Source organism: Cryptomeria japonica, chromosome 7, assembly GCF_030272615.1.
Source record: "Cryptomeria japonica chromosome 7, Sugi_1.0, whole genome shotgun sequence".
Taxonomy (NCBI): Eukaryota; Viridiplantae; Streptophyta; class Pinopsida; order Cupressales; family Cupressaceae; genus Cryptomeria; species Cryptomeria japonica.
Window position 1 is genome coordinate 21,331,886 of NC_081411.1, and position 13,520 is coordinate 21,345,405.

Genomic DNA, 13,520 nt, shown 5'->3' on the forward strand with positions numbered 1-13,520 from the left:
TAATTAATTGATTAAATTAGGTTGTCAACATAGTAATATTTAGTTCAACTAAAGAAGCTACCATAATCTATATTCATGTGCATGTGTTTACCATGTGCTCAATCTGAGCGAAGTAGCCTCTAAACTTCTCACAAAATGTTATGGTGGTTTTTAAGACATGGCATTGAATTTAAATAGGAAAATTATAAAATTTTCATAAAAATTTTCATTAAAAATTTCTAAAACTCAAAGAAACAACATATGCAAAAAAATCTCATATTTTGCCATATCATCCCACTCCTGTTGACTTGAGGAGATCATCATTCCAAACATTAAGGATACTGAAATAAATTCATACAAGTAATCTTACATGTATAAATAGATGGACTATAAAAAAATAACTCTGCCTACACTTGTTTCTCATTATTAATTATTCAATGCTTGGGAAGCCAAAGATGATAGTGTGATTATTCATTTATCACAGCCCTTAAATTATCATGCATTTTTATGCAAATCATCTCATCTAAATCAAGAAGTCGCTTGCTCACTAGTATTTCCAAACTACATAGACCACTAATATTTGAACCATCCCATTCCTCAAAAGCCAAACCTTTCTCCAAAGTTGGCCATTTAAATTTTTCAATATTTAGGCATGAAAGATGCTCTTAAACCTCTTACAACTATCATAAAAATAATCATGATTGACAACACTTATGACTATAAGAGAATCTATCATAACCGACTATTGTTAGTTGATTCCTTTATAGCCTATTATTACCCAACTTGGGCACCCACCTTCTGCTTTCGTTTATATGCTTCCTCTTTTGTTATAATTCTCTATATAAGTTTGTCTTGGAGAGCATTAAATATTTAGTTTGTATCCTTTGGGGTTGATTTTAAAGGATAAGCATAGTTCATTTCAACAACATTTAGCATTAAATATTTAATTTGTATCTTTAGGGGTTGATTTAAAATGACAAGTGTGGTTCATTTCAACAACATTTAGCATTAAATATTTAGTTTGTATCCTTTGCAGTTGATGTTAAAGGATAAGCATAGTTCATTTCAACAACATTTAACATTAAATATTTAGTTTGTATCCTTTGGGGTGGATAAGTGTAGTTCATTTCGATAACATTTAGCATTAAATATTTAGTTTGTATCCATTAGGGTTAATTTTAAAGGATAAGTGCAGTTCATTTCAAACGACTTAAATTTATAAGAAGAGCTCATTGCATAATTATGTGAGTAGTTGGTTGAAAAGCATCAACATTACAAGCTCTATCTTGCATTTTATCTATTGTTTGCTAACTTTTCCAATGTTATTGACTTGGTTCCTTAAATTGTTGATACATGTACTTCTAATCAAATTTAACAAAGTATAATCAAATATTACAAAGTATAACGTAATGATTTTTTTCTTCAAGTATTACAAATAAGGAATTTGTATTAAGTTGGAAGGATGTTGCTTAAAAAAATATATTTCAAAGAAACATTTATCCTTACAAGATTTCAGAATAAGGGTTTACAAGTAGTAGTAGATTTAAGGGTTTCGACCATCCTTTTGCTCCATATGAATAGGGGTTACTTAAGTGATGCAAACATTATTGTCATGTGAATAAAAAATTTAACGTCGTGTAAATTTTGAGTGTATGTTCTATTTTATTGTTATCAAATTCCAACCCATCTTTAAATTGTTGAATTGCATACATGTCTTCACATTTAAATTCAGAAATGCATCTTCTATTGTGCACACTCTAAGTGAGACCCTTATAAATGGTATGAAAAAGGGACACAACCACAAAATAAAGTGATATTCTTTCTCAAATATTATTGACAAGTTGTATGAATAACTTAACCATTATGCAAACATTAATTCAAAATTTCCCTTTCTCAATGTAAAAAGAATATTTGTGAAAAAAATTAAGTAATTATATAATTTTTTATTTCTATTTTTTATTAATTTACCTTTCTCAATGTAATAAATAGAAATAAAAAATTATATAATTACTTAATTTTTTTCACAAATATTCTTTTTACATTGAGAAAGGGAAATTTTGAATTAAAAAATCATTATTTTTCTATTAATAATAGGGAGATCAAAAATGGAACAATAGAGTTCAACACGAGTCCATCAAGGAGGCGTCACCTCCGACTGACACCAAAAGAACCAGAGTAGCGAGATATACAACTCAATACATATATAGGAACAGACTATAAGCAGCTAGTGAAGAATATCCCAATAATCATCAACCCAGGCAGTCCAGCCTTGGGGGCCTTCCATCCAGATTATGCTCTTGTGCGCTTGAACCTGAGAAAGCAATAACTCAAAAACCTATATTTAAATAAAATAATATTATTATAAAATATTAAACTAAAAAAGTTAATTTTTTTTTATTAATAATCAACATACAAAATACTTTTTTAAAGAAAAAAGTATATAGGTATTACTGACCACTAATCTATTTTAGTGGATATATATTGTTAACAATAATAATATCAATTTGATAGAGACGCCAATAATTGAGTGAAAGCCTCTTTCACGCTATCCTCTTCTCCCGTCACGATCAGTCCTTCCGCCACGTCTCCTTTACCACGATTCACTTCTTTGTAATTTATGTGTACCCGTGATAGTGCGTGGCTTGAAATGTAAGCATGTTGTGTAAAGAGCGCTGCCCATACCCATTTACCCTTCTCCAACTCCTTCCAATCATAGTGTTCAGTTCCTTTAGACATAGTTCCTTCAGACATGAGATCTTCTGTAATGTATGCCAACTGCAATGAAGTTTTTGGAGATTCACAATTCACAACAAAACATAGAAGTATGCAGCCAGGGGTGGAGGGCCATTTCAGGGATGGGTCAGATTTGATCTTCCGTTTATGGAAGGAGTCAACCACAGAGAGATTGGGAAAGGAAAAGGACTTTACACGTGTGGCCGCATCAGGGACCGCCCGTGCGCATACTATTATTTCTTCTTTTGGCCATTTCTGCAAATCCTTTGCACGTCAACACGTTAGCCAATGCACAATCAATTGAAAACAATTAGATTTCTAAATGCCTATAAACTATAATACCTGCATGCTTTGAATGCAGCCTTCAATAGCTGATCTGTTGATTGCTTTGAGTTCCACTTTTCTCAATCTTTCCATGCACTCCAAACTTTCTATACACGGCTCCTCCCACCTCGTTTCCGCTTTCAGCTCCTCCAATGCTGTGCAATGTTCCAAACCATGTATTTTCGAAACTCTATAGCAACCTTCGAGTTCAAATACTCTGAGATAAGAAAATTGCGCAAAGCTGGGAAGCGAATCCGACTTGGGGCACCCATTCAAAAATATGCTCTGAAGTTTCCTTGGTAGGACATGTATCTCCATTAGATGGCTATTATCACGAAGTGAGAGAGTCTCAAGACCGGGACAACAGTCTTCAGAGATGGAGATTTTGGACACTTCAGTTGATATTAGATCTATTTGCTTAAGGTTGCACATCGAATAATCAAATGACCCCGACACAAGATCCAATTGACTGATTGGGCAGTCTTTTATCCACAACCTTTGAAGATTAATCATTTCCCTAACTGATAAGGGTTTCACACCTAAATAACTTTTACTTAAATCCTCTAACATACTAAGACGCCCCAGAGAGTCCGGTAAAGATTCCACCTTTTTGCAACCACCAATGTACAGAGTAGTCAAGGAGGACAAATCTCCAAGAGATGTCGGCAGGCTTGTCAACTGAAGGAAGAGATCAGAATAGAAACAGAAAACAAATCAATAAATCCATGTTTCAGCACAAAAACAGATTTTTTTATTAATAATTCTTTGAATCTATTACAATCATTCTTTTATTTATAGAAGATTTGAAATCCTTCTAGAATATCTATCTACTAGTCTATCATGCAAAGATAAAGTTTTACGGTAGAAGTTGTGCATGCGTGGAGGATAGAAAAACTGATTTTTGAAGCTGTGCATGCGTTGAGGATAGAAAAACTGATTTTTGAATAATAAAGAAATTACTAAATTTACTTTTATTTATCTGCAGAGGAAATTAACGTCTTCTAACATTCCTCCTTAATTTCTTCTATTAATAATCTCAGCTTCTATTATTCCTAATTTTTCTCTTAAATATTCAAAGTTTTCTCTCGGTAGTGCCTTAGTTAAAATATCAGCTAACTGATCTTCAGATCTGCAGAATTCAAGATAGATTTCTCCATTATTGACCAATTCTCTGATGAAGTGATATCTCGTATCAATGTGCTTGCTCCTCTGGTGAAAAACATGGTTCTTTGATAATGCAATTGTTGATTTGTTGTCACAGAACACTGGTGTAGGCTCCTCTTATGCTTGTAATAGATCCTTCAATATTCTCCTCATCCAGATTGCTTGACATGTTGCTGATGTTGCTGCTACATATTCAGCTTCAACTGATGAAAGGGTTACTATAGGCTGCTTCTTTGATGCCCATGAGATTGCACCTGTACCAGAATGAAAGATATATCTGGAAGTACTCTTCCTATCATCAATATCACCTGCAAAATCACTGTCAGTATAACCAATCAAATCAAACTCATTAGTGGTGGAATAGAAAATTCCATATCCCTTGGTTCCTGCAACATATCTCAATATCCTCTTTCCAACTTGTCAATGTGAGTCTTTTGGTGAATCTATGAATCTTGAGATTAAACTAACACCATACATGATATCTGGTCTTGTAGCTGTGAGATACATGAGACTTCCAACAAGCCTCTTAAACAAAGTTGGATCAACATTTGACCCCTTGTCCTCTCTGCTTAATTTTGTTCCTATTGCAACTGGGGTTGGTGCTGATTTAGAATTCAACATATTAAACTTCTTCAATGCATCCTTGGCATACTTAGATTGACAGACAAAAATTCCTTTATCAGATTGAACAACTTCAATACCTAAGAAATATCTCATCAACCCCGAATCTGTCATTTCAAATTTCTTCATCATTGCTAATTTAAAAGTGTCTACAGACAAATTTCCAGTGAAAATCAAATCATCTACATATAAGCACACAATCAAAATCTGACCTTCTTTGTTATTCTTTGTGTATAGAGTGGGCTCATTACTGCTTCTGCTGAAACCATTGCTAATCATGTATGAATCAATCTTGCTATACCATGCTCTAGGTGCTTGTTTGAGACCATAGAGCGCCTTCTTCAATCTATAGACCTTGTCTTCATGTCCATGCACTTTATAACCTGGTGGTTGTTTAACATACACTTCTTCTTCTAGAAAACCATTCAAAAATGCAGATTTAACATCCATTTGAAAAAATTTCCAATTATTGTGAGCAGCTATTACTAAAACCATTCTAACAGTATCAAGCCTAGCAACTGGTGCAAATGTTTCAGTATAATCAATTCCATGTTGTTGTGCATAACCTTTTGCTACTAATCTATCCTTATGTTTATCAATTTCATCTTCTACATTAAATTTGGTTTTATAAACCCATTTGACACCAATGCAATCTTTACCTTCTGGTAAATCCATGAGCTCCCATGTATGATTTCTTTTAATGTAATTAATTTCTTCATCCATGGACTTGATCCAATGTTCCTCCTTAACTGCTTCTTCAAAACACATAGGATCACAAGAGAATAAAGCAAAATTTGAACTAATATCCAAGCATTCTTCACCTTGTTCATATATTTTTGTCAAGTTTCTCATTTTCTTACCTTTTGATTTAGCAAATGTAGGAGTTGTCTCATTACCTTCTTTTGGAGTGCGATGCTCTGCATGTTTTGATGATTGACTTTAAAAAAAATTTCTTGGTGGAGTGCTTGGTCCTCCTTGATTTGGGTGATCAACATGTTCTTCTTGTTCTTCTTCATTATTTGGTATTGGTGCTCTAATTATGACTGATCTATCAATATTTCCATCCCATGCTTCTTCCTCCTTGAATATGACATCCCTGCTTGTAATCATCTTCTTTGAAACTAGGTTATATAATCTGTAAGCTTTTGATTGCTCACTATAACCAATAAAAATACATTTTTCACTCTTATCATCCAATTTTCTCCTTATTTCAGCTAGAACTAAAACATATGCAACACATCCAAAGATTCTAAGATGAGATACAAAATGTTTCTTACCACTCCATGCTTCTTGAGGGATTCTGTCTTTAACACTCTTTGTGGGACTTCTATTCAAAATGTATACAACACATGCTACTGCTTCAGCCCAAAAATCATTAGATAATTTTTTAGCTTTTAGCATACTTCTTGCTATTTCCATTATGGTTCCGTTCTTCCTCTCTGCTACACCATTTTGTTGTGGTGTGTACCTTGTTGTGAATTGTTTCTTGATCCCCTGATCTCTGTAAAAATCCAAAAATTCATTAGAACTATATTCACCACCTCTATCAAATCTGAGTACCTTGATGAAGAGTCCACTTTGTTTTTCCACCATTGATTTGAATTCCTTAAATTTATAGAAAGCATCAGACTTCTCCTTCAAAAAATATATCCAAGTTTTCTTACTGAAATCATCAATAAATGTCAGAAAATATAGATTTCCTCCTAAAGATGGGGCTTGCATTGGGTCACATATATCAATGTGGACTAGCTCCAAAGGCACTCTTGCTCTATTTGAACTTCCTATAGGAAAGCTTTCTCTATGTTGTTTTGCCATTATACAACTTTCACAAGAATTAGTAGGTTGCATGATAGGTGGCAAACCTTTTACTATATTCTTCTTTTGTAATAAACTCAAGCCATCAAAATTAAGGTGTCCATACCTCAAATGCCAGAGCCATGTCTGGTCTAAAATTTCTGCCTTAAAATTAGCTTCCTCTATTCCATGCATCTGAAGGGGAAACATCCAGTTCTTGGTCATTTGGACCTTGACAATCAACCAGTCACTAGGATTTCCATCCAAGATTGTGCAAACATCATTCTTAAAGAGAACTCTATATCCTTTTTCAATTAATTGACCAACACTCATTAGATTGTGTTTTAATCCAGACACATAATAAACATCAGGAATAAACCTTTTTTCTCCATTTTTAGTCAACACATTTATTACACCTTTCCCCATTACAGATACTACAGTATCATTTCCCAATTTTATTTCAGATTTCACAGAATCATCCAAATTAGAAAATAGTTCTCTATTACCAGTCATGTGGTTACTACAACCACTATCTAAAAACCATACTTCCTTAAAGCTTTCTTGCGCCACATTGCATGTTACAAATAAACTACTTGAATTATTATCAGATACATCTGAATAATTTGCTCTAGGTTTCTCAAATTCTGCTTGTTTCTTTCTACATTCATTTACAAAATCACCATATTTCTTACAATAATAACATTGAATATTGGATTTATCAAACCTTGATGATTGTTCTTGAAATTGGTTTCTACCTCGTCCTCTATTATTGAAACTAGGATTGGATTGATTGGTCCTTTCTCCTTGATTTGTATTCATCTGTCCACTTCTACCTCTTCCTCTTCCTCTGGAATTTGATCTTCCTCTTCCTCTTCCTGATGAACCCTGTGCTCTGAAAGCATTCTCAAAGAGGTATTATTATTTCTATTCAATCTTGATTCGTGTGTTAATAAAGAACCCATTAACTCATCTACTGATAACTGTGACAAATCTTTTGATTCTTCAATTGCTACAACTATAGAGTCAAATTTACTAGGCAAGCTCCTGAGAATTTTTTCAATCACCTTTTGATCTCTTAATTCTTCTCCATTAGATCTAATTTGATTCACAACATTCAATACTTGATTCATAAATTGGTCTATAGACTCAGATTCTTCCATTTGCAAATTTTCAAAATTTCTCCTAAGAGATTGTAATTTAGCCACTTTCACCTTTATACTACCTTGATAGGCTGTCTCTAGAGTCTCCCATGCTTTCTTGGATTTTGTTGCTGTCGAAACCTTAGGAAAGATTGACTCATCCATTGCTTGCTGAATTAAAAATAGGGCTTTTGCATCCTTTTTTCTATTATCTTTACGCTGATCTTTTTCTGCTTGTTGTAATCTCTGATAAGCTACATCATCCTGTGGTTCTGCAAAACCTTTCTCTACCAAATCCCAAATATCTTGTGAGCAAAACAAAGTCTTCATTTTAATTGCCCAAAATTCATAATTCTTACCATTGAAGATTGGAATTTGAGGCTGAATTTCAGTATTATTTGTTGCCATGACTTGCTACAACAATCTCCTTTCTCTTTCATAAAATTCTGCACCAAAAAAATAATTTAGATCTGCAAAAAACTTTTAACCTTAGCTTTGATACCAATTTGAAGGAAGAGATCAGAATAGAAAGAGAAAACAAAACAATAAATCCATGCTTCAGCACAAAAACAGATTTTTTTATTAATAATTCCTTGAATCGATTACGAAGATTTGAAATCCTTCTAGAATATCTATCTACTAGTCTATCATGCAAAGATAAATTTTTATGGTAGAAGCTGTGCATGCGTTGAAGATAGTAATTTCTTTATTAATAGACAAGTGTTGCAACTTGCTCAGTTCACCAATGTTCACTGGTACCTCCCTTAAACTCCCTGTACCTAAATTGAGCCGTATCAGGGAGCGCTGATTTGTGATGTGAGAAGGCAATTCTTCCAGTTTATTGCACTCATAAAGATCAACATACTCCAGCTTTGTCATGTCTTTCATGATGTCCGACTCAAAAGTGATTTCAGGCAGTCCCTCCAAATGGAGATGTTGCAGGAGTGTCAGCCTCTTAAAGGAGACTGGCAACCTCTTCAACTGCCTGCACCTCGACAAATGTAGATACCCCAGATTTCTCAAATCGCCAATATTATCTGGGAGTTCAGACAATCCCACCAAATGGAGATGTTGCAGGAGTATCAGCCTCGTAAAAGAGACTGGCAACCTCTTCAAATTACAGCACGCCGACAATTCAAGATACCGCAGATTTCTCACATCACCGAAATTATCGGGGAGTGATGATAGCTGACAATTCAAATCCATGTGCTCCAAGGATTGAAGGAGGCAAAAACCCTCCGGTAGACTTTTCAGCCTGCAAGAACTGACGACTACCTTTTCCAAATGCTTGAGAGATCCTATCGACTCTGCAAATCTTTGGAAATTACTGCAGTTGAAAATGGCCAACACTCTTAACTGAATAGGAGCCTGCAGGTCATATTTGACGAAATTACACTAAACATAAAACATTTTATTTAATCGAAATAATTATTTGAAGCAGGTGAAATGGAAGATACTCACATCGCTGGCATCCTTCCATAGTTCTTGGAATTGACTGTCATTGAAATCTGCTTCATAAATTTCTAGAACCCTCAAATTTTTTAATGAAAGTTGTGATGGAAGATTTCTCTGCCTAAAAGGGAACCAGCACAGCCAGACTAGCTCTTGCGATGCTTCACCAATAACTTGATTTAAATCATGTCCTTTAACCACAATAAATTTTAGTCCGCCTAAAGACGGTGAGAGGGTCCAAATTCCTTCCATTGTCTCAAACACAACTTTCCTATCCTGACGACTTGATTCAGATCGGAACTCTATTCCTGGGGAAAGCATCTATATAGAAAAATCATAGAAAAATTAGTAGACAAAGGCAACTAGAATTCCAATAAGGGAGGAAAAAGACAAAGGATACAGATAGACATACATTGTCTCCATACTTGTCTTCATACTTCAACCTATTTGAGGTGGCCATTATTCCTCGAATGCTGATTCTTTTCTGAACCTAGATAGAAAACTCAATTAAAAATCTATTAAAACAATGCAACTTTTTAGAAAGAATAATTCTGCAAACGGTCATAATGTTTAAGTTGAAATGTGCACTCACTCAATATCACTCGCATTTACAGAAAAAGTGCTCATGATGTTTAAATAGAATTGGCATAAGTTAGGGCAAAGAAGATTCATTAGTGGCAAATAAAAAATATATTGTTGATAATTATGTAATTGTTCATAATAATAAATATATTGTATAATAATGTGATTGATGATTCAGTGAGACAAGATTTTTTAAAGTATGTTTGGATAATTAGATTTTATCGTTGAATTGTAATTCTCAGGTTTTACTTTGACAATTTTTTTCAAATTGTCTTCTTTCTTTTCAGCTACAGATCTTATCAAGGAATGTCAAAGTCACGGATAAGCTCCAACATATAGAACAACAAGTGATGCAATTTTAAAAGTATAGTAGATTTGGATTAAGTCAAAGCATCAAATCATAGTTATAAAACTCGTGGACTCGCCACGGACTCGCGAGTCCATGGGAGCCACGAGTCGACTCGCCAAGGACTCGCGAGGCGAGTCCTGGCAAGTCCATCTGCGAGTCTTTCAGATGGACCCGTGCTGATGGAAGTAGTGAAAATTTAACCTCCGAGTATGATTAGGCTTCATATAACAACATAATTAGCATTGAAGAAATCTAGGTATTTAGATTTAGTATTTCAAATTTCAAATATTGCGCATTTGTAGATTATATGACATGTGTAATGTTTCAATTATGGCTCTTATGTTCTCTAAATGCATTAATTTCTTTATGTTTTTTTGTAAAACTACGGTTTTTTTTTGCCAAGTCTTTCGTGAGTCTTTCACGAGTCCAAATTTTTGGCTTGCCGAGTCCGTGGCGAATCCGAATTTTTAAACTTTGCATGATATAATAGATTGAAACACTATTTTTTCAGACTTCTTTAACTGTCATATATTTATTGATAGACTAGGTTATTCTCTTCAACTACTTGTTAGTAGTTTCTATTCATTGTAAAATGTTTTGTTCAATATAAAAAAATGAAAAATTTAAAGAAATTAACCTTACCTTTATTTGTTCCTCAACTTTCATATTCATATGCCATGAAAAACAAGTTTCTATTCATTGTAAAGTGTTTTGTACAATATAAAAAATGAAAAATAAAAAATAAATCAACCTTACCTTTATTTGTTTCTCAACTTTCATATTCATATGCCATGAAAAACAAGAGCACAAGGTTGACAGCTGATTTGGAATTTCCCTCACTTCTGTTTGGTTCTCGACATTATTAGTCTGGTTAGAAAACCAGAGACGGTGGGGCGATTGTTGATATGAAATATCCCTTCCCAAATCTCTTAAATGATCGTGCATTTTTATGCGATCCATCCGATCTACCTCAACGAGACACTTATTCACGAGCATCTCCCAGCTGCACAAACCACTCCACTCCCCTCTGATCTATTCCATACTTGAATTACCAAACTTCTATGCTCTCCAATAAAAAAAACAAGCTGCATCCAAGAATGCCTCCTTCTCTTCGCTATCCAACGCATCATAACTTACTTTTAACCTATTTATAATATCATCGGGTAGTATTCTGACGATCTTTTCTAATTGACTCTCCCAATAATATTGTTCAGATTTGCCATATAATTGTCCACCAAAAACTTTAAGAGATAATGGCAACCCACTGCAGGCATCTATAAATTTTTTAGCAAGTTCTGCAAATCCATCTTTGGAAAAGGTTGTAAGAAAGCGTGCCAGCAAAATAGTTGTTCACAATGAGATGGATTCAACCCTTTCATTTTATAAATGGATGATGATGAAATACCCCAACCCGTAAGAACATCAAAATGCCGTGAAGTAACAACAATCAAACTACCCTGTCGAAGATTGTCTTTCTCAGGCACAAGGGCATCCAGTTGTTCCACAGTGTCCACATCATCAAGAACAAGGAGCATCCGAACAGATCTCAAATGTCTGGCAAGGATAACCTTCCCTTCTTCTACATTCTCAACATTTTCACCTTTGAAACCAAGATTCTCCAGAAGTTTTTTCTGCTTGATATGTAAAACACTTTTGTGAGCCGCATCTCTGATATCAAATAGAAATCTACACATTTCCATTATTTTATATTTATTGTTGTATAATTCTTTAGCAAGAGTGGTTTTACCCGCACCACCCATACCACATATTCCCACAATTTGCACGGTTGGATGGCTTTCATCATGTTGAAGTGTTGTCATTTCAAAATCTTGTACAGATTCATCTAGACCGACTGGATGTTTGGCAACCACGAACGGCACATTTTTAATTATTTTGACAGCATAATTAGCAATATTCTTCAGCAATTTCGTCTCATCACTAAACATATGCATAAAAAGAAAAACGAAACAGAATAAGAATCGCTCAATTTGACGTACATACTGAAAATTTCGAAATTAAAGAATGCACCAAATGGAGGAAAAGATTGATAAGAAAAGATGGATATAGAATTTTGATACTTACTCCTCAGTGGCAATTTTGATACTTACTTATTTTGATACTTACTCCTCGATTTTTTCTGGAGTGTGTCTACCCTTCTTTTCGTGCCGGGAAAATGCCTCAGCGTAGACTCCTTTTGCATATCGAACAACTTCAGGCTGAATGTGGTAGAAAATAGGAACAATTTGGGTTCCAGTTTCGAGCATAAATGAAAGCTCTGCCAAACACCACGGGGACTGTGCATAATTCTCAGAAAATATGGCAAGATGAAGCGAAGAACTACTCATTGCTTCTTCAACTTCATGAGGAAAGGAATCCCCCAATTCAAGCTCTTTTTCGTCAAGAAAAACCCTCACTCCGATGCCATTGAGGGTATTATAAAGATTGGTGGCGACTCCCTTTTTCACATCAGGGCCGCGATGATTAATAAATATATCATAAGGCACTTTTTTCACAGGCATAATGGATCTACCAGAAGTAGATGTAGATGGTGCAAGACCTTCAAACGCATTTCTAGGGTTCAGTGATTGACTACTAACAGTTAGTGAGGGTGTAGAAGAAGTAGAGTTACTATTTGCGTCTCCTTGAGAATCATGTGTAAGCCGATCCTGGGCTTCGTACCCAGCGTTATTTGCAGAAGTAGAAGCCATGAAATTGAATTGAACTGAAAAAACAACAAATAAAAATCGGAAAGGAAACAAGGAAAGCAGAATGAGGACTCGCACTAGAAATGATGTAAAATTGGTTGAAGGGGGATTAATAAATATTGTGAATAGGTGGGCAAGGAGTAAAATGAGCGGATGTGGATTGCTGGGGAAATCGCCTTGGTAGGAAGCTTCAAAACGCGTGAAGGCGGATTTCGTTTAGTAAGGAGTCGGTCGTTTAGTCAGGCTTGAAGTTCACATTGATGCACCCGATAATCCTGACCTATTATATATAGGGATTCCAGTAAAACGATTCTGATTTGTACCGTGTCACACAGGGAGGAAATCCAAGTAATCCATCTCCTAAAAGAAAATTGAATACAGTGAAGGGCAGTAGGTTGTCCATTTTGTCCATTTGTGTTTAGAGTCGAGAAGTTTCCCGTGTAAGATGTCGGTAAGGATTTCACATGAAGTTAGTGACTCCAATCAAATGCCTCTGCCGTGCCACAGTGGTAAGGAATTCAATGAATCTCGTTCCATCAGTATAAAATAATGAATTCAACCACATTTCATTTTCTCTTGGGCCTTGCATTTTATTGCACTAGAGACTTTCACGATATATACAATGTCACATTTTACCGTCATGCATGGATCATAGTCCAACACATAGGTTGTCCATTT

General features: G+C 34.8%; 2 protein-coding genes across 3 annotated transcripts; both read right to left on the reverse strand.

Moving 5' to 3' along the window:
* Positions 1-8,251: 8,251 nt before the first annotated feature.
* LOC131051896 (disease resistance protein RPV1) lies at positions 8,252-11,133 on the reverse strand. 2 transcript variants are annotated; one of them, XM_059209326.1, is made up of 4 exons: positions 10,894-11,133; positions 9,619-9,690; positions 9,216-9,527; positions 8,252-9,122 (listed from the first exon to the last, which is right to left on the reverse strand). In XM_059209326.1, the coding sequence occupies exons 1-4, from the start codon at positions 11,131-11,133 to the stop codon at positions 8,394-8,396; spliced, it is 1,353 nt and encodes a 450-aa protein (XP_059065309.1). In that variant the 3' UTR covers positions 8,252-8,393. The 2 variants fall into 2 exon arrangements, with proteins under 2 accessions (XP_059065309.1, XP_059065308.1); XM_059209325.1 differs by having other exon boundaries at positions 8,253-9,122; positions 9,619-9,696.
* A 63-nt stretch (positions 11,134-11,196) lies between these two features.
* Positions 11,197-12,845, reverse strand: LOC131051897 (disease resistance protein Roq1). Its single transcript, XM_059208125.1, has 3 exons — positions 12,262-12,845; positions 11,543-12,075; positions 11,197-11,444 (listed from the first exon to the last, which is right to left on the reverse strand). The coding sequence occupies exons 1-3, from the start codon at positions 12,843-12,845 to the stop codon at positions 11,197-11,199; spliced, it is 1,365 nt and encodes a 454-aa protein (XP_059064108.1).
* Between the last annotated feature and the right edge of the window lie 675 nt (positions 12,846-13,520).